Raw genomic sequence first — 21,196 nt, 5'->3', positions numbered from 1 at the left:
TTGAGGATATAATTTAGTGGTAAAGCACTTGCCTTGCAGATGTTAGGTCCTGGGTTTGATTCTTGACACCACCATAGATGTCATCACGTCCGCCCATTGTTCTCTCCATCGTGAGACTTGTTGTTACTGTGTTTGGCATATTGAATACATCACGGGGAGCTTGCCAGGCTTTGCCGCGTGGGTGAGACACTCTCGGGTAGCTTGCCGGGCTCTCCAAGAGGGGTGTAGGAATCGAACTCAGGTCGGCCATGTTGGCTGCTTGCAAGGCAAATGCCCTACCCACAGTGCTATCACTCCAGCCCACCACCATAGATAAAATAGTAAAAGCCATTCAAATGTGACCTTTTATTTAAAGCAATAACTGTCGGCAAAAACAAACACCAATGGCTCCTGGCAGGACATCAAAGTATTTTGCTGAACTAAACGCAGCAAAAATGCATTTCCTTTTGTTTACACATCACAATGTCAGTGACACAGCGATTCCATTTCTGGATTCAATGCCAATGCAACAGGCAAACACTTTCACAAGCCACTAGACCATTTGCAAAACCATATTACAAGCTATTTAGAACCATAAGGAAATGAACATGAATACTTCCGGGTCTCCTTTTCACAACAGTGATTCAATACATTCCACTGTAATATTACAGACCCAGCACTTCCAGGATCCAGGCCCTCCTGGGCTACTCAAGTTGATCATGTGCTATTGAACAGGGGCCTGCTTGAAAGAGTCTCGGGGTCTCTCAGTGAGTGGGGTTGCAGAACAGGGGACACTCACAGATGCCAATGGGGTGAATGGACTGTCTTTGGTTCTGCAGACAACATAACCTTAGGTTGTCTCTAAATCATATACACCTGGGCTCGGGAATGCAGATGCCCAGAGGGTTCGGAGGTGTGACAAAGTTGAAGGTCGTGGCCTCCCCACCACTGCTGCGGCAGTTCACCTGTGCCTTCATCATCACTGGAGCCAGCAGTTCTTCAACACAAGAGCCCAGGCAGAGAGGCTTCTGTGGAGACCCCCCCGGCAGTGCCTTTTCCTCTTGTCACCTTAGCCCCAGATGACCTGCACTAGAGCCGTTTCTGAAGTTTTCTGGAGACAATGCTTGACATTTCCATTCGGTGACTGTCAATTTTTTGAGAAAATGGAATTTGTTCATGAGAGACCAAGAAGTAACAGAAGAGTTCAGATTTTTCACACGGGGCTCTGAGTTTTCTTTTCAATGTCACTATGGAGCCAAACCCAAGTCCAAGGGCAAGGTGACAGGAAATGATAGTTCATGGGAGCCACAGTGAGGACTTGGGCCTGTAAAAGCAGGAGTTTCCAGGAGCACAGTGGCCGTGCTACTCGCCTTCAAAGGGTCTGAAGGTGACCCAAGTCAAGGTCCTTCCACATGGAGGCAGGTGAAGGAACCTGTGCAGCTGCCGAGGGCCCAGGAGAACACCAGTGCTCGTGGTGGCATGAGACTCCGTTTATTTAGTACTTGACACGTGGTGTACATGTATGACTCTGTATAGACATTTAGTACATTTAAGATCCACAGCCAGTCCACTGCCTGCGCCACTTTCTGCAGACACTGTGGAGCTTCCCCACTCCGGGAAGCTGGTGTGGCGCACAGACCCGGCAGTGGAACAAGTCAGTCGCTCTCAGCCCAAAGCAACTAAGAGAGGGACCCGGGCTGCCGAGGACTGCCCTCACGCAGAGAAGGTCTCGGGAGCCAGGCAGCACAGCCAGCTGGCACGACGGAGGAAGCAGACGGGGGAGGTCCCCGGTGAGCCAAGTCATTGCACAGCAGGGGACACGGCCACAAGGGGACACCCCCTTTCAGAACTTTCCCATGTCCACATAGAGTCTCCCCTGTCCCCCACCCCCACCCCTCACTGGAGCTCGGTTTCTGCTCGGACGTGCATCTCAGGGACACCTGCAGGTCACAGCTGCAACTCAGAGGTGCCAACCAGGCCCAGAGCTCTGGCTTCTTCCGGAGTCAGGCCACTCTTGAGGGTTCTTCGTACTGCAGCAGTCGCAGGTCAAGACAAGGCAAGAGAAGAGAAGGAGGCATTAGCATGTGGCATGCAGCACCAGGAATCCAGCCCCCCATGGACTCCCAGAGGCCCAGGGAGATCACCGTGCTCTGACCCTCTTACTTATGCCAGCGATTCCCTGGATCGGGATGGGAACTAGTCTCAGGGCTGCAAGAGGCAGGCCATGAGAGCATGAACCTGGAGAGCCCAAGAGGAGAGGGAGAGAGGGGAGAGTCTGTCCTCGCAAGCTTTCTGGGGAGGCAAGTGGCAAGGCGAGAGCTCAGCTCGGACCAGCCTGAGGAGTGGGGTCTGAGCTGGAAGAGGAATTATGGGGTGTGGGAAAATTCAAGTTCAGGGATGCAAATCAGGGCTCACCCCACAAACCTGCAGAAGGAGACACGATGCTGGGGACAGACCGAAGCACACACAGCCCCAGTGCGCAAGACAGTAAGAGAAACCAGGACAAGGGGAGCAGTCAGATAATTCTCTAGAAACATCTTTACCTCAACGTAATCAAAAGGTGGTGTGGGAGAGGGAGAGGGAGAGGGAGAGAGGGAGAGAGAGAGGGAGAAGGAGAGGAAGAGGAAGAAAGAGGGGGGAGGGAGAGGAAGAGGAGAGAGAGAGAGAGAGAGAGAGAGAGAGAGAGAGAGAGAGAGAGAGAGTGTATCTGCCATAGAGGCAGGCTGAAGAGAGTGGGTAGTGATGGGAGGGAAACTGGGGACACTGGTGCTGGGAAGTGTATACTGGCGGAGGGATGGGTGTTGGAATACTGTATGACTGAAAGAAACCTAATCATAAACAGATTTGTAAGGGCCTATTTCACAGTGATTCAATAAATTAAATAAAGGTGGTAGGAGAGAATAACCAGTGATTCCTTGTAGACTAGTGCCAAACTTCTCTTGGATAGAGCCTGTGAATACTCTTGGAGAAACACATGAGGCTCTCCAAGGACCATGACCCCATTAACTGGGGCTTACAGCTGTCAGGTGGAGGAATAATTACACTGAACTGACTTAGAGTTAGTTTAGCTTGGCCTTCCCGTTTTTCCCATTGTTTAGTGTTGATCGATACTGATGTCAGGATAAGGGTGAATGAGGAGTCAGCTGCCCCTTCCAAGACATGTTTTTCATTGGAAATCTCATCTAATGACAGTTTGCCTTAATTAGAAAGTGAATTTCACCCACTCTGCATGTAAGGTTAGAGGGAGTTTGGGGTATTCGTTCTATTTTTAGAAGAGCTGGATTCCACATTTAGCTTCTACCCTAAAGTGCTTTTGAAAGGGGTAGGCAAGGGAGTCTGGGCCTCACTGGGTGATGCTCAGGGGCTATTCCAAGATTTGTGCTCAGGAGTTACCCCTGGCTGTGTGCAGGGGATCATATGTGGTTCTGGGGACCCAATCAGGGTCTCCCACCCTAAACTGATCATCAGCTGTGTTCCTATAATGGTCAGGTGGGAGTTTTACCTTTAGCATCATCCTGTCTGCCTGAGCCAAACCCACTTCTCTCCTCTCCTCTGTGCCAGAGAAACTGAGCTCTCTAAGATCTCCACAGAGACCAGGGTCTCATCTCCTGGGTGCACTGGCAGCACACCTCATGCTTTCATGAGCCAAAACCCACTTAAGTCAATGGGCAGAAGGATCTGAAATAGCCAAGCCCATGGTAGACTGAATAGGGGAAGTATCTATTGATAAATGACTTTTCTCCAAGGAATCAGCAATTTGAACAGGGGCCAACACCTAATGCATTAGTTGGTCAAATCAACAAATACTTTATGGAAAAACTACTGGGTACTTAGTACATAACACAGAGTTCCCTTACAGAAATCTCACAGGCATCAGGATGGATTTTTTTTTTTTGCTTTTTGTGTCACACTCAGCGATGCTCAGGGGATACTCCTGGCTCTGCACTCAGGAATTACTCCTGGAAATGCTGGGGGGACCATATGGGATGCCAGTGATCGAACCCAGGTTGGCCACATGCAAGGCAAACACCCTACCCGATGTACTATTGCTCCAGCCCCTGGATATTTTTAATTGTTACAACTCTGTCAATAATAGGGTTTCTGGATAGGATCAATATTTTCTACAGACACAAAAATGTGGGATAAGAAGCACCCCAAATCACAACACAGCACAGCATCTCCAAGCCTGGTTCTGGGTTCCAGAGTCATACATGAGCAGCTGTTCCTGCATCAGCTCACTCTGCACTCCCCACCCCCAGGCCCCCTGGGCTCCAGACTGAATGTCAAACTCATCCAGACAAAATGTTGGGCTCAAGACTCCTGGCTAGAGACAGATTTAAAACTGAGTAATGGAATTCTTTCTATGGGGCCACAATAAAAATAGTATTTGTAATAAATTTTCATATTCTTTAAACACTCAAGTGTTTGTTTAAAAAAGATAACAATATTAATAGCAGAAAACAAGATAAAAAGTTCTCATTCTTGACTAAGACATCTTATCCAGGATCTGAATTCTGCTTGAAGAAGTCCGCACACTGGGAGAGCTTATCTGCTGGACCAAGACTTGTTTTATTACAGTTTTCTTGCAGTCCATCCAATTTTTATTATAACTAATGATATTTTCTTAAAGCACAAAGTTAAGGCACAGCACATAGTGAAAATTTAAATTCTTTTGCCTTGTATCTTCAATTTAGTGCTCTCATCTTCAGTACTTGTCAGGTATTTCTAGCAGACCATCTTAAATTACTTTAGCTATGGAATGAACATGTGTCTGAGAACGGTCACTTTTGTACCTCTAAGTGTACATGCTTGGCTGAATGACGACAGACAAACTGGTGGGCATTTTACCCCTAACGGCATTTAAAGATGTTTCATTAGCACTCTGTATCTGCTGTTGTCCTTTAATAGATGGACACTGGAATGTCCATTCATATAAATCCTTGAATGACACAGGCACCTTAAAGCACGTGCATCAGAGATTGAGATACAGTTTCATGGTGCAGCATCGGCCTTGCTGTGTGCCCACACAGCAGAGACTCTCTCTCTCTCTCTCTCTCTCTCTCTCTCTCTCTCTCTCTCTCTCTCTCTCTCTCTCTCTCTCTCCCACTCCCCCTTCCCCTTCCCCTTCCCCTTCCCCTTCTTTTGGGCATTATGGTTTGCAATTCAGATACTGAAACCACCTGAGCTATAATGAAATAATCCTACAAAGTCCTTTGTAAGCAAAGTGACTACCAGTGTGTTGTTTCTTAGAACATGGCAACAATGAGGATCACTAAATGAGCTGGTTAGATGATGGCTCTGCAGATGGGGACTGGGGTTCATATCCCACAGGGAGGAGAGATCCAGTCCAGACCCACTGCAGGCAGTATGTGGTCGGGAAGGGTTTGAGTCAGGACATTCAGGCACCATGGTCCTGCCATGCCCTGCTCTAGGGCACATTTCAATCACCTTTCATGTTGCTGGGAAATCCAGTAGGTTTCACTTTCATGGGGCAGAAATTCATTGTACTCAACACTGGATCATGGACAGATTATTATTATTATTATTATTATTATGCATCTCACATCAAACAGGTTGCAAAGAACATGGCTTTGGTGGCTGATTTTGTTTTTGTTTCGGGGGCTGCTTAGATTAGAAAGGCTGTCCAGCAGGTATACCAAGTGTGGTGGGTATAGGATTCTCAGGGCAGCTCTTTGATGGGGTGCCTTCCGGTTGGGAGACAATGGGCCCCACTGCTGCTCTCCTGGTTCTTGGAGATCTGTCTGAGTGATGCTGAAGTAGCTGGTGCAGTCCAAACCCCAGTGGATTTCAACATCAGGGCTTGTTTTAGGTGTCTGTGTCTTTGTGGTTCAAAGCCTGACTTCTGTGGGTTGATTATGTCATTTGGTCATTGTCAATAAATTTGGGGCCAAATCCAGTAGTATTCAGAGCTTACTTCTGGCTCTGTGCTCAAGGATCATTCCTGGCAAGGCTCAGTGGACCATATGGTATGTTGGGGAGTGAACCTATGTCAGCTGATGCCAGTCAAGTGCCCTGCCTGCTATATACCTATTAAGTACCCAATTATCTATTTCTTAAAATTATACATATTTTTTTAAGTTATGGCATTAAGCACTGTAATTTAGGCAGCATGGTTAAAATAGTGATGATTTTCATGGTTTTCCTGAGCAGTCACTGTACCTGAATCACCACCAAGTGCCCAAGTGTCCCCACTACTACTGTTCTTGTGTCAAGTCTAGTCCATCTCTTGTGTCCTTCCAGTCTGCCTTTCCCTTCCACCTCCAGTCACCCCACTTCTTAGTCATTTCACTTTACCTTCAAAGGTCAAGGGTTTGATTTCATTTGATATGTCTATTTGTTATATATATACATATATAACAAATATATATCAGATTTAATCAAATCATCTTGTATTTGTTGCTTTCCCTCTGGCTTACTTCCTTTAACATGATAACCGCAAGTTTCATACAAGTTGCAATGAACTGCAAGATTTCATCCTTTTTACAGCTGCATATTACTCCACTGTGTATATATACCAGAGCTTTTTAATTCATTCTTATGTTCTTGGACATTAGAACACATCCATTATTTAACTGTGTCCTTTTTCTTGCTTCCCCCTCTTCCTCTTCTCTTTCCATGTTAAATTCTGTCCATCAGAAGCAGAGGTTTTGCACAGACCTTCTACAGAACTGACTAGTACTTTTCTGAAGTGATAAGGCCATGAAATGTTACCTACAATCAGAGATGAAGGAGACATGGCAGCTCAGTACTAAGTGGGATCCTGAGTAGGACCATGGAATAGAAAGAAGATATTAGTGTCTGCGGGGGGGGGGGGGGGCACAGGATTAGTGAAATGTTTTCACCATCTGTGAAATCTGGGCCAGGCCTATATTTCAGTTGAGTGTTGTACCCCTGCTAATCTACTAGTTCTGATATCTTGTCCTGTGTCAGGGGTGAGGGTGGACACATTAAGGGTAGCTGAATAAAGATGATAAGGCAATTCCCATTTATTTATTTCTGGTGCACACCTGCAATAGGCCCTCAATTTATCTTCCCAGATTCCTGGGGAGACCCTGACAACCCTCATTATATCAAAGAAGATGGAGGCTTGGTGAAGGCAGAGTTGACGTGGGAACTGGGCTCTGTTGTTTGTGCAAATTCCTGAGCATGGAAATAGATTCCATTTGAGCTTGACAGAAAAAGCAACAAAATACCTTACGTGGTATGGTGCCTGGTAAGGTGCTCAGCACCTTCCAAAAGACCCTTATGAAAGCCCTCTGTGTGGTGCCCAAGAACAGTTCTCAAAGGCAGGAAACACAGATTCCCGGTCTCCTCTCCTGATCCTCTTCTTAAACCTGCACTGGGCTTCAAGTGGTACTTGGCACACAGGCCTGTCATCAGACACACACCACCACTGGCCTCTTCTTTCAGGCAGCGGTGACTTGCAGGGAGCTGCTCAGAGCTGCCAAGCTCCCCCAGATCCTCCCGCAGGGCATCGACCTGGGCTTCTGGCCACTTAGAGTCCCAGACAACAGGGCATGTCTAGATTACGGGGCTGATCCTGCAGGCTTGGGGGCAGGGGCTGTCACCCTGGTTTTGGCCCTGCATTGATGACCTGGTGGGATCCGGGGACTGTTGTAGTTCTGATAGTTCCTGCTTCGTTTGGACCTGGTATCTCTCCCCACTTCCTAGACTCTCATCATGAGTCTCTGCCCTAACATTCTTTCAAGTATGTGTCCATCTACCCCTGACTCCAAGACCCTCTCAAGGATTTCAGAGACTTAAATCTTACAGTCTTCCTTTTCTAGTATTCTGTTTTGGGGACTAGGTCTTGAGGTCCAGCACTGAATTCAGACAAAGTCCACTGAGTCAGAGAGCGGATGTGAGCTCCATGCTGCTCTATGCCTTCCACCTGCTCCTCCTATGTGGATGGGCAGTAGAGTGGCATCTCCTCTGTATGGACGGGCAGGGAGGTGCTATCTCACCCACTGGCCTCAGGAGAGCTCTCTGAATCCACTCTTGACCTGTATTGGGGGAAACCTCGTCTCTTCGCCTTGTTCTAGTTATCTTTGTGTCTAATTATCAAACTGAGTGAGTACCTTACAGGAGGGTCATCCATCTTCGATGACCTAGGGAAAGTTATTTGCTGACTAGACAGAAATAACATTGTTGTGGAGAAAGTCAAAGTTTGGCTGGAAGACATGGAGCCCATTCAATGTCATCTTAGTTTATTATATGGTTTTCAACGGAAGGTCAGAATCCAGGAGGCCAAAGAGGACACACAGCCCCGGGATACTAATTACTATGAAAAGCAAAACGGAACATCTGCTTTAAAGTCTGTAGTCTATTGTTACTGCCAGCTTGCCCCACATGCTATCAACTATAAAAGAATAAAAATTGTTTCACAGTGAGTAAAGAACTATATGAAACACAGAGGCAGTTTTCTTAATAGTAAGGGGGAAATTCCTGGATGTTTTCAAATACCACCTCGGAAACAAATATAAGACTGAGTCAAGCAGTTGAGGGAGCAGCGTCTGGACTGAATCCATTCTGTTCAGGTTTTTCCCTAGAACAGATTCAATCATTTTATTTTTTAAATTCACTTTTTTATCCCCAGATTCTATCATTCTCTCTTCCTAGGAAAACAAGTAGCTGGGCAACATCCTTCCATATTCTGTAATAGCACTGTCCTCCAGTTGTTCATCAATTTGATCAAGTGGGCACCAATAACATCTCACAACAAATTGTGAGACTTGTTGTTACTGTTTTTTTTTTGGCATATCCAATATGTCATGGGTAGCTTGCCAGGCTTTGCCGTGCAAGCGAGATTCTCTCGGTAGCTTGCTGGGATCTCTGAGAGAGGTGGAGGAATCGAAGCTGGGTCGGCTGTATGCAAGGCAAATGCCCTACCCGCTGTGCTATCGCTAAAGCCCATATTCTGTAAGATAAAGGTAAGGTAAAGGTAAAGGCCCTCCCGTTGATCATCGATTTGCTCGAGCGGGCCCAGTAACGTCTCCATTTGGAGACTTTGTTGTTACTGTGTCTGGCATATCGAATACTCTCGGTAGCTTGCCGGGCTCTCCGAGAGGGGCGGAGGAATCGAACTCGGGTCGGCCATGTTGGCCACTTGTAAGGCGAACGCCCTACCTGCTGTGCTATCGCTCCAATAGAAATAAAAATTTTGTAACACTGAATCAGTGTAAAAACTTGAGCCAGAGAGATACCAGAGAAGGTAAGGCACTCGTCTTGCACACAGCCAACCCTTGTCAAAGTCCTAGAAACACATTATGCCCCCCCAAGTACCACCAGGGGTCACACCTGAACAGAAAGCCAGAAACAGCCCCTACGTATCAATGGGTCTTTCCCAAGCCCCCAAATTTATTCATTCGCTGTAGGGAAGTGGGGATGATGGGGACCTAGTGATGGAGGGTCATGGATATTCTGGTGGTGGGTATGGTGTAGAAACACTGTGCCTGAAACAGTACTATCAACCCTATTGTAAGTCACTGTGCTGCCAACTTAATTAATAAAAATAAAATATGAATGTCCCACGCCTTGATAGAGGTTCATGAGGCACGGAATGAAGGGAAGTCACGGTGTGAGGGGCTGAGCCGGTGAGGGAGACCAAAGCTCTGCCCTGAGCTCCTTCCCCTGCAGGCTCTGAATTCAACTCCTGCCTCTTCCCACCATTCTTCTCAAGAGGGTGACTGACTTTAAGTGTTTAATCAGCTGAATAATGGGTTAATTGTCAGCCACTTTCCAGGGGCCACATCTCTGTAGAACTGCCACTCTGCACCACAGCATCATGTCCCTGGTGAGACCTGACCTTCCTCAGAAGGAAACTCAGCAGCAAAGGGGAACTCAGGCTCTCTCAGACATGACAAGGACTGGACTCCCTGGCCAGAGAGAAAAGGCAGATCACAAGGAATCTCCGCTCTCCTCTTCCATGGTCTGAGCTTGTGGCCACGCATGAGTCCATGCAGAAACCAGCTTCCAAGAGAGGGTCCAAGAGTCAGGAACAGGAGAAGGACCCCTTCTCCTCCCCCACCGGCAGAACCCATCCAGCAGAATCACCCAAAAAAGGCTCTTTCACACACTGGTCATACATACACACAAAGAATAATTCAGATTTCTACAGGTCAAAACCCAGGCGGTCTAAGAGGATCCACAGCACCAGGATACTAATTACTATGAAAAGAGAAACCAAAATGAGGAAAAAACAAAGACATTTGAGAACACTTTCCCTCAGTCAGATCCATCAGCCAATTGACAAGACTCGGAGGCAGCAAAGAGCTATACTGCAATAAGCATCCTTCCACAGTTTAGGAATCAACTGGATATTCTGGAGTGTTCTATTTAAACCCTGATGACATCTTGGAAAAGGCCAGGGAACTGAGTCACAGGGATCTGCCACGTGAAGAAGATGCACTTAAGATGCTATGTCAAGCCATGGATTTCAGACTCCCTGAAGGGAGGGCTAAGCTGGAAATGGCAGGCACTAGACAAGAAGGCTGCTGCGGCCCTCTGCCAAGTGGCCACCTTGCTTGCCCATCAGGCATGCGGCCTTTTGTTATCAAACATAGGTGGGCTCTCCAGGGACCTCTGAAAATTCACTGGAGCTGGCCTTGGAGCCCCCTGCAGCTCCTGAATCCTACAGAATGGGAGGGCAGGTACCATAGGGTGGGGAGTGGCAGTGACACTTGGGTGGCCAAGGCACTCACATGACTTCCTGTTAGCGCGGGATCGCTTCCTCTCCCGTGGCACCACTCGCTGGCTGGGCACTTGGGTGGCCGACTTGACAATGCGGTCCATGATCTCATCGGCTGCATCATCCGTGACATTAGGTGAGTCATCGGTCCCCACAGTCCATGAGCTAGTGGATCCTAGAGAATGAACCAAAGTCAGAAAGAAGGAAAACACGAAAAGAAAACCCCCGAGCACTGCTCCTCCAGCCTGCAGAGCTACCTGCAGGGGATCATGACTGAGTCGGAGCTACAGTCTGGGTCTGACTCAGCCATTGCTCACTGTCCCCACTGCTCACAGGGCTGCAGGGAAACCACTCTGACCTCGGGCTCAGGCTCCACATTCTGAACTGCCCCAGATGCGTCTTTAGAGCACTCATGCCACACCCCTCTGTAATGCTGCAGTGTCTGTGTCACACTTGCTGCCCTCTAACTTCCCACCCCTAGCTGAGCGATCACCTGTCAGGTCTTGGGATCTGGACAGGGTAGATTACCCCTGCTGTGTACTGCTCTGCACAATACAAGTACCCAGAACCATGCTCATGGTTCCATGACTGAATGCCAATTAACTTCTCAAACATAAACCAATTTGGAAGCATTGTTTATTTATTGACTGGCCATACTTAAAAAAACCCTAACATGTAGGGAGGATCCTCCCAGGATGGAAGAAGCATGCTGAAAGTAGACTATAGACCAAACAAGATTGCCATTCAATGCCTCTTTTGCAGACCACAACACACAAAAGGAGAGAGAGAACAAATGGGAATGCCCTGCCACAGAGGCAGGGTGGGATGGGGGGGCGGGGAATGAGGGGTGGGAGGGATACTGGGACCCGTGGTGGTGGAAAATGGGCACTGGTGGAGGTATGGGTGTTTGGTCATTGTATAATTGAAAGTCAAGCACAAAAATTTGTAAATCTACAACTGTACCTCATGGTGTTCACTAACAAAAATTTTTAAAAAATTGTAATTGATGGAGAATGGGCACTGGTGGAGGGATGGGTACTGGATCATTGTATAGCTGAAACCCAAGCGCAAAAACTTGTAAGTCTACAACTGTACCTCATGGTGTTTCACTAATAAAAATTTTAAAAAAGATGTTTATAAAATTAAAAAAAATAAAATAAAAAACCCTAACAGGAACTGCTCTCTTAAACTTCAAATGGGAAATGGACATAAAATTTTCTTTGATGCATTCACCTGTTTCCCAAATTGGAAATATATATATGTATATATATATACATATATGCACACACATACATACACACACACACACACACACCATGCAATTCCTAGTCTGACATAAAAGCATAGAGACAAGAAGAAAACACTGAGAATATGAGTTCCCAACCAGATTTAAATGGGGAACAAATACAATTTTATTATATCAAGAACTCTTCTTTCATGGAACTGGAATGATAACACAGTAGCCTGCACCCCGATACCTGCAGCCAGCATGGAGAACCCAGAAAACTGTGAACTTTGTCTCCTCATCCCTGCATACAGGACAGAGGCCAATGTGGAGACATGAGCCACGAAGCCAATGGATCAGAAATTACTGAACGGTGAGAATCCGGTCGTGAGGGTTCCTTCCAGAGCAAGAAGATGTCAGCTGGGGCTGGAGCAATAGCACAGCGGGTAGAGTATTTGCCTTGCAGGCAGCCAACCAGGGTTCAATTCCCAGCATCCCACATGGTTCTCCGAGCACCACCAGGAGTAATTCCTGAGTGCAGAGCCAGGAGTAACCCCTGTGCATTGCCGGGTGTGACCCAGAAAGAAAAAAAAAAAAAGAACTCTCCCTTCAGAGGCCCTCCTTATGAAATCTCTCCTAAAGGCTAGAAGCTGTGAGCCCTTAAGAGGACATATGATGTGCTCGAAAAAGTGAATTTACTTTACCTAAACTTTCCTTTGCAACAAACTGTGAAAAAGTCTTATGGGAATGTCCTGTTACTGTCATAAGTGCCATAGTGAATGCACAAATGAGAATGTGTGTCTGTGTCCCACTCTGGTAGCAGTCTGACTGAATTAGACCAACAGTTTGCCAACCCCTGCCTTACCACAGGAAAACTCATTCACAAGAATTCCTCTTGTGTGAATTCCATTTGACTTGGGGGAGGGTTGATTGTCTTTGAGATGAAGCTACTGACCTTGGTTCACAAAGCCAGGAGTGAGGGAAAGTGCGATGACGTCCTCAGTGAAAAGGCTCTTTGCAGAAACACTTACTTTCCATCACGTCCATCTGTCCCCCCTACCCCTGGACCCACCCTTATCTGCAAGGCGCGCCCCCTGCTGGCAGGAGTTACCTCTGCTGGCCCGGCTTCGCAGGCGCACTCCAACTGGAGTCGCATCCTCCACGGAAGGGGACGAGGTTTTCAGTACTGCCTTCATGTTCTCGTGCTCAGCCGCATCCTCAGCGTAGCTCAGGCCCTGTGGTTGAGTTGGGGGTGCCGGGGAGCTGCCCGAGAATTTGCCTGACTGGAAAACCAGAGCAGAATTAGGATGCAAGCACATCCCTCCATAAACTCCATAAACTCCATAAACTCAGGTTTATAAAATGACCCCCGAAGGGAAACTACCAAGTCACGGTGCCTTGGTCCTTTTTCTCCCCCTGCAGACAATCGTTCTGACAGTCACCAAGGTTGCCAATGAACTAATGACATGACGTATCCTCTGATTATATAGAAAGTTCTCTAAGCAGGAGGAAAAGCCCCCATCCCACAAAACCACCCCTCTCTACCCAGTATCCACCCCACCAACATCAACCCTGGGAAGAATTCAGAAACCCAAATCTGTTTCTAGCACCTTGGTAGGAGAACTGATATATACCCAGTTAATCAAATGCAACAAGCTTTACTGCTATCTTGTTAAAACACAGTGCCAGAAATGTTCATCTCTGCCCCTTTTCAAAATGGGATGCAGTCACTGAGTCATATATTGTTAACAGGTCCGAAAGAATTTAGGCAGATCTAGCCCCTGGCTTCCTTTACAGAGAAGGAAATGAAGGACCTCCAAGATTTAGTGACTACTCAAAGTTCCTAAAAGAGATTAGTCTCAGAACCCAGATCAGGACACAGGAATCCATGCTGAAACCAGGTTTGGCCAACACAACTTCTGGTTGTGCCCCAGATTTAGTGGTTTTAATAAGCATATCTCTCTCTCTCTCTCTCACACACACACACACAACACTTACACACACACAACACTTGCTGAATCTAGCTGAGTGTATATGGGCATCTACGCCCTACAGAAGATATGCTAGAACAACACCAGGCCAAGTGTCTTCACATGCTAGACATATGCATGAAAAATGCAATGTCAGATTAACATCTTCAAAGAGCAGCTCCACAGATCCCTGGCTTCCTCTTTTCATCCAGTGCCTCAGCTTAAGGACTAAGCCCAGGACACATCTGTGGCTTGTGCCATGTGCAAATCAGCCTCTCTTCTGCCAGGGCCCCGCCTCAGCCTCTGGCTCTGGCATCTGCCCCAGAGGTGACAGGAGGGGCTCTGCCACCCCACACCTGCACATGCTCATCCCAGAGGATCTCCCAGATGCCAGCCCAGGAAACTGGGCCCGAGTTAGAGGATGCCCATGGCAGTGCCCACTGCCCTGGCCACTGGATCTTAGCCACTCATAGTCCTGCTTTTTTAAAAAAAAGTTTGTTTTAGGGTTTCTTCTTGTGTGTTTTTTTTTCTAGAATTCTAGTATCAGATATGAGAAAAGGACGGGGGGAGGGGGGTTGGAGGGAAATTTTCCGCTTCTCCAGCTGAGCCAGTCACTCTTGATGGAGTCTAAAGACTCCGGGGAAGCTTGGAAAATGCAGTCAGCCCTTTCATTCCTGACACACACAGCATGATGAGAACCTGGGTGAGGAGGTTAGTGACCCCATGGAAAGCAGCCAGGAAATGGCCATGCAATGGGTTAAAGCGCTAAACGGTGCAGACTCTTCATGCTGCGTGTTAGGCTCTAGCGCACACCCAGAATGTGACATTCTTTCTGGTCAGAACCAGTCGTACCTCAACTTCATCCTCTTCATCAGTCTACCCGAGAGGACAGGACAGAACGAAAAAAGATACAAGTGATTCTTAGAAGACACAGAAATCAGCAAAATGACACCCTCTCAATGTCACCTCCAATTCCAAATCAAGAAAGGCCATCACCACTGGGGCACACGCCCTTAATCTGGGAGCCTGCCAAGGCCCTGCCTGCATCATGTTGCCATCCTCAGCCGGACATGCCCTCCTTGACTCCCCAGCCTCGGGTCAGTGGAGAGTCAGCGGGTGTTTGTGGGTCTCCAGGCCAATCTTCTGGGGTGGCTCTGATATCAATACCCTGCCTCTCTGGCTCCCTGACCTACCCGACCCCAGCCCAGCTCCCATCATTGCCACTCAGCCGTGGCCTGCTGAATCCACCACCACCTGCTGGCAGCTGCCTCTTCAGTTTATCACCTGCCCACCCCGCCTCCAGCCCTATCAGAAGGGCTGGGCCTTTCCTAATCAATCTCTTGATTAACCACACTCTCAACTTGAGTGTTTCCATACAGTTGCAAGGAGAGAGAGAGAGCAAATGAGACACAGGTTTTTGAGAATAGAGTAAACTTTCGGGAGCTACATTGATAAAGTTGCTGGGCTTGGACGTCTGTGGATCCTTCTCTGGACTGGCTAGAGAGCCCAGTGTAACAACTGCCCAAACAGAATCGTTCCTCAGAAGCACGAAATCTCATCTTCTTTAAAATCTTGATGATCTCATTTAAAATCTTATTTTAAGATCTATTAGCCTAAATTGACCCACCAGATTTTTCTTATAAGGAGCATATTGGGCCATAGCCAGCTGTGCCTAGGGATGACTCCTGGCTCTGTGCTCAAGGATCACTCTTGGTGGGCATAGGGGACCAAATGTGATGCTGGGGATCAAATCTGGTCAGGTGCATGCCAGGCAAATGCCTTACCTCCTGTATTATCTTTCTGATTCCTCATCTACTATACTTTTAACTGTCATCAGAATAATTTACATAACTTGGAAAAATATCCCTTTTCTAAAAATAGTACAAGTTATGTCAATCTCTTGATTAACCACGAAACTTGAGTGTTTCCATGCAGTTGCAAGGAAAGAGAGCAAATTAGACACAGGTTTTTGAGAATGGAATAAACTTTGGGGAGCTAAATTGATAAAATGCTTCCAGTTCACCACATTCCAGACGGCCCCGGCCAAGTGGCATCACAACCAAAGATGACAGTCCTCATATATAGCTAGACAGAGACTTTCTCCAAGAACTCATTTATTTAACCAGGGAAGTTATCATTTTTTAGCAGTTAGTATCTGTGCAAGTAGCTGCATATAAGCTTTCCAGCTCTCTATGTCCCCCCATACCAGCATCTTTTTTTCTTTTATCTTTGCTTTTGGGTCATGCTCAGTTGTGCCCAGTGCTTACTCCTGGCTCTGTGCTCAGGGATAACTTCTGGCAGTGCAGGGCATTGAATTGGGGTCTCTTGCCTTGCACACAGCAGTTTGAAAGGCAATTATCTTATATATTGTACTATTTTTCTGGCCCGCATCATTTCCTTTTTACAGAACAGAGGTAGAGAGAGGGAAGGGCCTTACCCAGGATTACCCGACTGCTTCTGAGGAGAACTCTGAGGGTTGATGATATGAAAGACTGATTTCCAAGCATAAATGGTGGCAGAACGGGCTCATTCTGCCTTGTCTATGTCATTATTTTGTTTAGAACCAGTTTCTGATACAATGATCAGGAGTTACTTAGATTTTCATTTTTATTTAAAACAATTCCTGGATTGTAATAAAGGAGGCTTTTATGTGTATTCAAAATCAGAGAAAAAATAAGGACAGGTACATAAAGCCAACAAAATCTTTAAGCACCTGCAGATTTGATCTATATTTTTCTGTCTTGAAATCTAATGCTTTCCTGAAGCTGGAGGGATAAAGCAGTGGGTAGGGCACTTGTCTTGCACACAGCCAACCTGAGTATGATGCCCAGCACTAGATACAGTCGTCAAGCCCCATCAGGAGTAAGCCCTGGGCATAGCCAGATGTTGCTCAAACACCAAAATAAAAAACTAAAAGAGGGGCTGGAGCGATAGCACAGTGGGTAAGGTGTTTGCCTTGCACATGGCCAACCCGGGTTCGATCTATGCTGTTTTCTGGCCTGATCATGACATGCTTGGGTGTAGGATAACATTAGTTTACCCTTTCTCCCTTATCTCGGGGAATTTATGTTTATTGGGTTATACCCAGCAAACTACTGAGAGTATCTCACCCGCACAGCAAAGCCTGGCAAGCTACCCGTGACATATTCGATACGCCAAAAACAGTAACAAGTCTCACAATTTGTTGTGAGACGTTACTGGTGCTTGCTCAAGCAAATCGATGAACAACGGGGAGGACAGTGCTACAATGCGACCCATCACAGTACTCCTGGGGCCCTCCCTTTCCTCTGCATTAATCTTTCACTTCTTCTCTGTGCTCTGCTTCCCCTGTCTGTGTTTATCACTTATATCCCCAAATCAGATTCTGTGACTTCTAAGGTCAAATCCTTCTAAGGACCCTGGATTTTGTATTTGTAAGTGAAATATTGCTTTTCTCTTTCCCTTATGTCCTTTGCATAGTTCACTTTAGAGAAATGTCCTTTTTGTATAGACACAGGAAGACAGTTAATGCTATGCTTTTGTAACTTGGGAGTTAACTGATTCATAATAATATTTACTCCTGGGCATCTGTCATATTTATTTGACTTAAGTCTCAGTTACCCTTAGTTCCTAGCACCCCAAAGCAGGGTCCTGACGAAGAGATTTAGAAGGAGTCAGGGCAAGTTGTGAGCTACCCTGGCATCAAAAAGGGACAGGCCTAGTGCCATAAAAATTATAATAAATTAAGAGCATGGTCATGGACAAATTCTTCATGACCCACAGAGAAGTGACTGGACAAGGACCCTGCTGGGGTTAGGAAGGACTAATCTGGCCTGAGGAGTGTAGTCTGGGATCTATGGAGAGATGTCCCCAGGAAAGCTACCCTTTAAACTTAATATATCTCACTGTGTCCAAACAAAATGATTAGAAAGATTATTAAGAAGTAAATTTAAGATGACTATTTAAATGGACATGAACCAAGGAAAGGAGAAATATGACCTTAGGTGAAATTTCACCCTTGAGCGGATCTCCTAGCAGGATGAGATCTTTGTCTTAAAAGAGCTTCTCCGGAAAGAAGGACTTTACATATGTCAATTGTGCTACCTGGGCATAGTTGCTACCCTCAACCTTGGAGGTTGGGCTCTTGACTAAGGCTGTGAGACTGGGCACAGTGAGACTAGCATGGAGGAAAGTAGGAGATGGGAATTAGGGGCGATGTGAGACTAGAATGGGGCACTCAGTGAGACTGGAATAGGCGCACGGGGAGAATGGAGTAAAAGGCGGGACGAAGGTTAGACTAAACAGGAACTGATCACCAACCAGCTTGGCGGCTCAGTTCCCTCCTTCATGCATCTGTTGGTGGCGGCAGCAGGCCGATGTGGGGAAGCAGCTCATGGCCACTGAACGCACATGGTAAGAGAGCCCACACTATTATTGAACACACACTTGGGGTTTAAGTCTGTCTTTTATTGCACTCTATCCTTGATGTCCCAAGTAACTGAGTTGGGAAAACCTGAAACTGGACTTTACCTCAAGGGACAATATCCTAATCTGCCAGTAGATGGCAATCTTTCAATATGAATTATTCCACTAGAACAGATTAAAATGAGGCTGAAACCCTAAATCTATACTGTCCAGATTTAATGGGAATTTAAATATTTCAGAATCAAACACACACTAGAAACTTTTACCCCTGTTTATAAATAGGAAAGCCAAATGTTTTCAGAGAGGGACAGAATTTAAAAATTAGTGGGATCTGTAAAATATCTCAAGAATTTGGCAAGAAATTATGATGTTTTTTCCTAACTATAAGCATATTGGGCTTGTAATTTTCACTCCCCAATGTGTCTTATTTCCATAAAAATAAGCAATCCTATTTTAAAACTTTTTACAGGACTATTTTAGAATAAAACATGGGCCAGTTTGTTTCCTGAGTTGCTAACTTCCAGGAGGCCAAAGACCCAATTGAAGCCAGATTTCAGGCAAGGAGGCAGAAGGCCCAAAGGAGGTGCTAGTCTTCAGAAGCCTGGGGGAAAGAGCCTCTTCTACAGAAGAGATAAGAGCACTCCCTAAGGAGTCTGGAAATTCCACGGACACAAGGGGTTTGGCTGAGGTTGGTAGTGAGAAATGAGTCCTTGATGCTCCTCAGAGTGGTCTAAAATGATGCTTAATTTCTATGCTAATGTATTCTGTCTCCATGTGAAGGTCAGACCCCTGAAGGACATGTTTAATAATACTATTACCTTTGTCTCTCCAACATCATCAACACCTGTTTGGGCATAAGAGGCAGTCTGGTATCTTCTTTTGTTCCCATGTTGGTCATACCCAACAGTACTCCAGAGTCACTCTGGCAGTCTGGGGACTAAACTCAGGCCTACAGCATGCAAAGCATGTGCTTAGCCTACTGAGTGATATCTTTGGCCCCTGATATCTTTTTTTTCTGTTTTGCTTTTGGGGGTCACACCCAGCAATGCTGAGGGGTTACTTCTGCCTCTGCACTCAGGAATCACTCCTGGCAGTGCTTGGGGGACCATTTGGGATGCCAGGAATCAAATCTGGCTTTGCCACATGCATAACAAATGCCTTGCCCACTGTACTATCATTCCAGCCCTTAGTGGATTTTATTCCTCCCTAAAGATCTGCTGAGTTCAGTTGTGGTTTGCAACCCCAAGATGATGGTGCTCCCTATCCCTTAGTAGTTTGCTCATTCCATTCCATTCCCATTCACCGAGAGCCAATGTACTTCTCAAATATATATCAGTGGACAGGATAAATGTCATAAGGCCATTAGAAGGATCCCCTTGTGCCGTGTCTTTTCTTTGTCTCTGGCATCACCATATGTCCCTTGCATTCCACTTAAGAAGTATCCCCCATCTCAGTGTCCATTGCACCTGTGGCCTGGGAGGGCTCATGGATGAAGAGCAAGGATGGAGGAATAGCCCAGGAGCTGGGGAGCATGTGAAGGTGGAAGGGATCCCAGAAGATGCAGGAAATTCCTGTCAATCCACGGTCCCCTGTAATTTCTCCCTACTTGATGTTCTGTGGCTCAAAAGCCTCTCAGATAATGCCTCAGAGATAATCACATCAATTATTTCTCCCTCTGGATAATGTCTAGAATGGGTGGGTCTATGTATCAACTAATTGGTTATATGCCTTTGTTCTGAGGATTCAAATCCTGAATCAATTCCCAAACAATAAATAATGTGTCTTCCTATGATAGGTGGCACTGTCTTTTATATATTTTGTTTTCTTCTTTACAATATTACCCACATCACGAAGGTTAAAAATGGGATTATATATTCAGCATCCTCCAACATACTGGCATAGATTAGGAAATGCCCTTCACCAGCTACGTTTCACAGGTGCTTTCTTGTTATATAGTCAATTTTCACTGACCTGGTAGAGGAACAGTTTAAGAGCTCTCATTAAAAGAGGGATTTTTTTAATATTAAAAAATGCAGAAACTAAGCTGGGGCTGCTTTCTGCTTGATAGTACTTTCAAAATAAATGACATAAAGCAACTGTGTGCATCCATGAAACTTACATCAGTGATCATCTTCCCTCTGGTCTTGTTTCTCTCTCTGTGGTTGGCCCGTTTCTGCTTCTGCTGCAAAACCCTTTCCCGTGTCGTACGGTATTCCAGTGCAAATTCACTGATGATTCTGCAGAATTTGTTTATATTCACTTCCCGGATTGCATAAGGTGGATGGCCCATAAAGAGCAAAAAGGAATGGAACCTGCAATGAGAACCGATAGTGACAATAACTTCAATTTTCAGAACAAGAGCTAGTGGTCTAACCATTTTTAGTAAGGAATAAATCAAAGACAGACTTCTTCACTCCTGGAACTCTGGGGCTGAAGAGTCTTCTCAAGTGAAAATGTAACCAGAAGTTCAACATTTTTTTTTATTGGGGAAGACTATGCCTAGGCGGTAGAATTTCAAGACATTTACTTTTCTATATTTGCTCATTTGTTTTTTTACTGGTTGTCTAAAATGAATATGTATATGTATATTTAAAAAACATAGTATGAGACTAATATCCAAGGACAGCAAAAACAGGGACCAGAAGGACTTGTCCATGGTTGGAAGGTGGCCACAAGTGGGGCAGGGCAGTTAGCATAGAAAAGGGACCACTATGACAATGACAGCTGGAAATGATCACTCTGGGTAGGACCTGAGTGCTAAAAGTAGGTAAAGTGACAAAATGATGACCTTTTAGTACCTGATGTGCAAACCATAATGCCAAAAGGAGAGAAAAAGAGAGACAGAGACAGAGAAGGAGCAGAGAGAGAGAAAGAAGAAAAGTATCTGCCACAGAAGCAGGCTGAGGGTGG

General features: G+C 46.0%; 1 protein-coding gene across 9 annotated transcripts in view; it reads right to left on the bottom strand.

The window, feature by feature from the left end:
* Nucleotides 1-330: 330 nt before the first annotated feature.
* FHOD3 (formin homology 2 domain containing 3) overlaps nt 331-21,196 on the bottom strand; it is a 476,176-nt gene continuing 455,310 nt past the window's right edge. For 6 of the 9 annotated variants that reach the window (XM_056137948.1, XM_056137951.1, XM_056137950.1 and 3 more), the window contains 5 exons: nt 20,406-20,598; nt 14,735-14,758; nt 13,024-13,195; nt 10,701-10,862; nt 331-2,009 (listed from right to left, as the gene is read on the bottom strand). In XM_056137948.1, the coding sequence (XP_055993923.1) occupies nt 1,927-2,009; nt 10,701-10,862; nt 13,024-13,195; nt 14,735-14,758; nt 20,406-20,598 (634 nt within the window). In that variant the 3' untranslated portion in view covers nt 331-1,926. The remainder of the gene's footprint in view (nt 2,010-10,700; nt 10,863-13,023; nt 13,196-14,734; nt 14,759-20,405; nt 20,599-21,196) is intronic. The other 3 variants (XM_056137949.1, XM_056137955.1, XM_056137956.1) reach the window with 1 other exon arrangement.

This window comes from Sorex fumeus, unplaced genomic scaffold (genome assembly GCF_029834395.1).
Source record: "Sorex fumeus unplaced genomic scaffold, SorFum_2.1 ptg000128l, whole genome shotgun sequence".
Lineage (NCBI taxonomy): Eukaryota > Metazoa > Chordata > Mammalia > Eulipotyphla > Soricidae > Sorex > Sorex fumeus.
The sequence above is the reverse complement of the archived record's forward strand: the minus strand, read 5'-3'. Positions and strand labels throughout refer to the sequence as shown.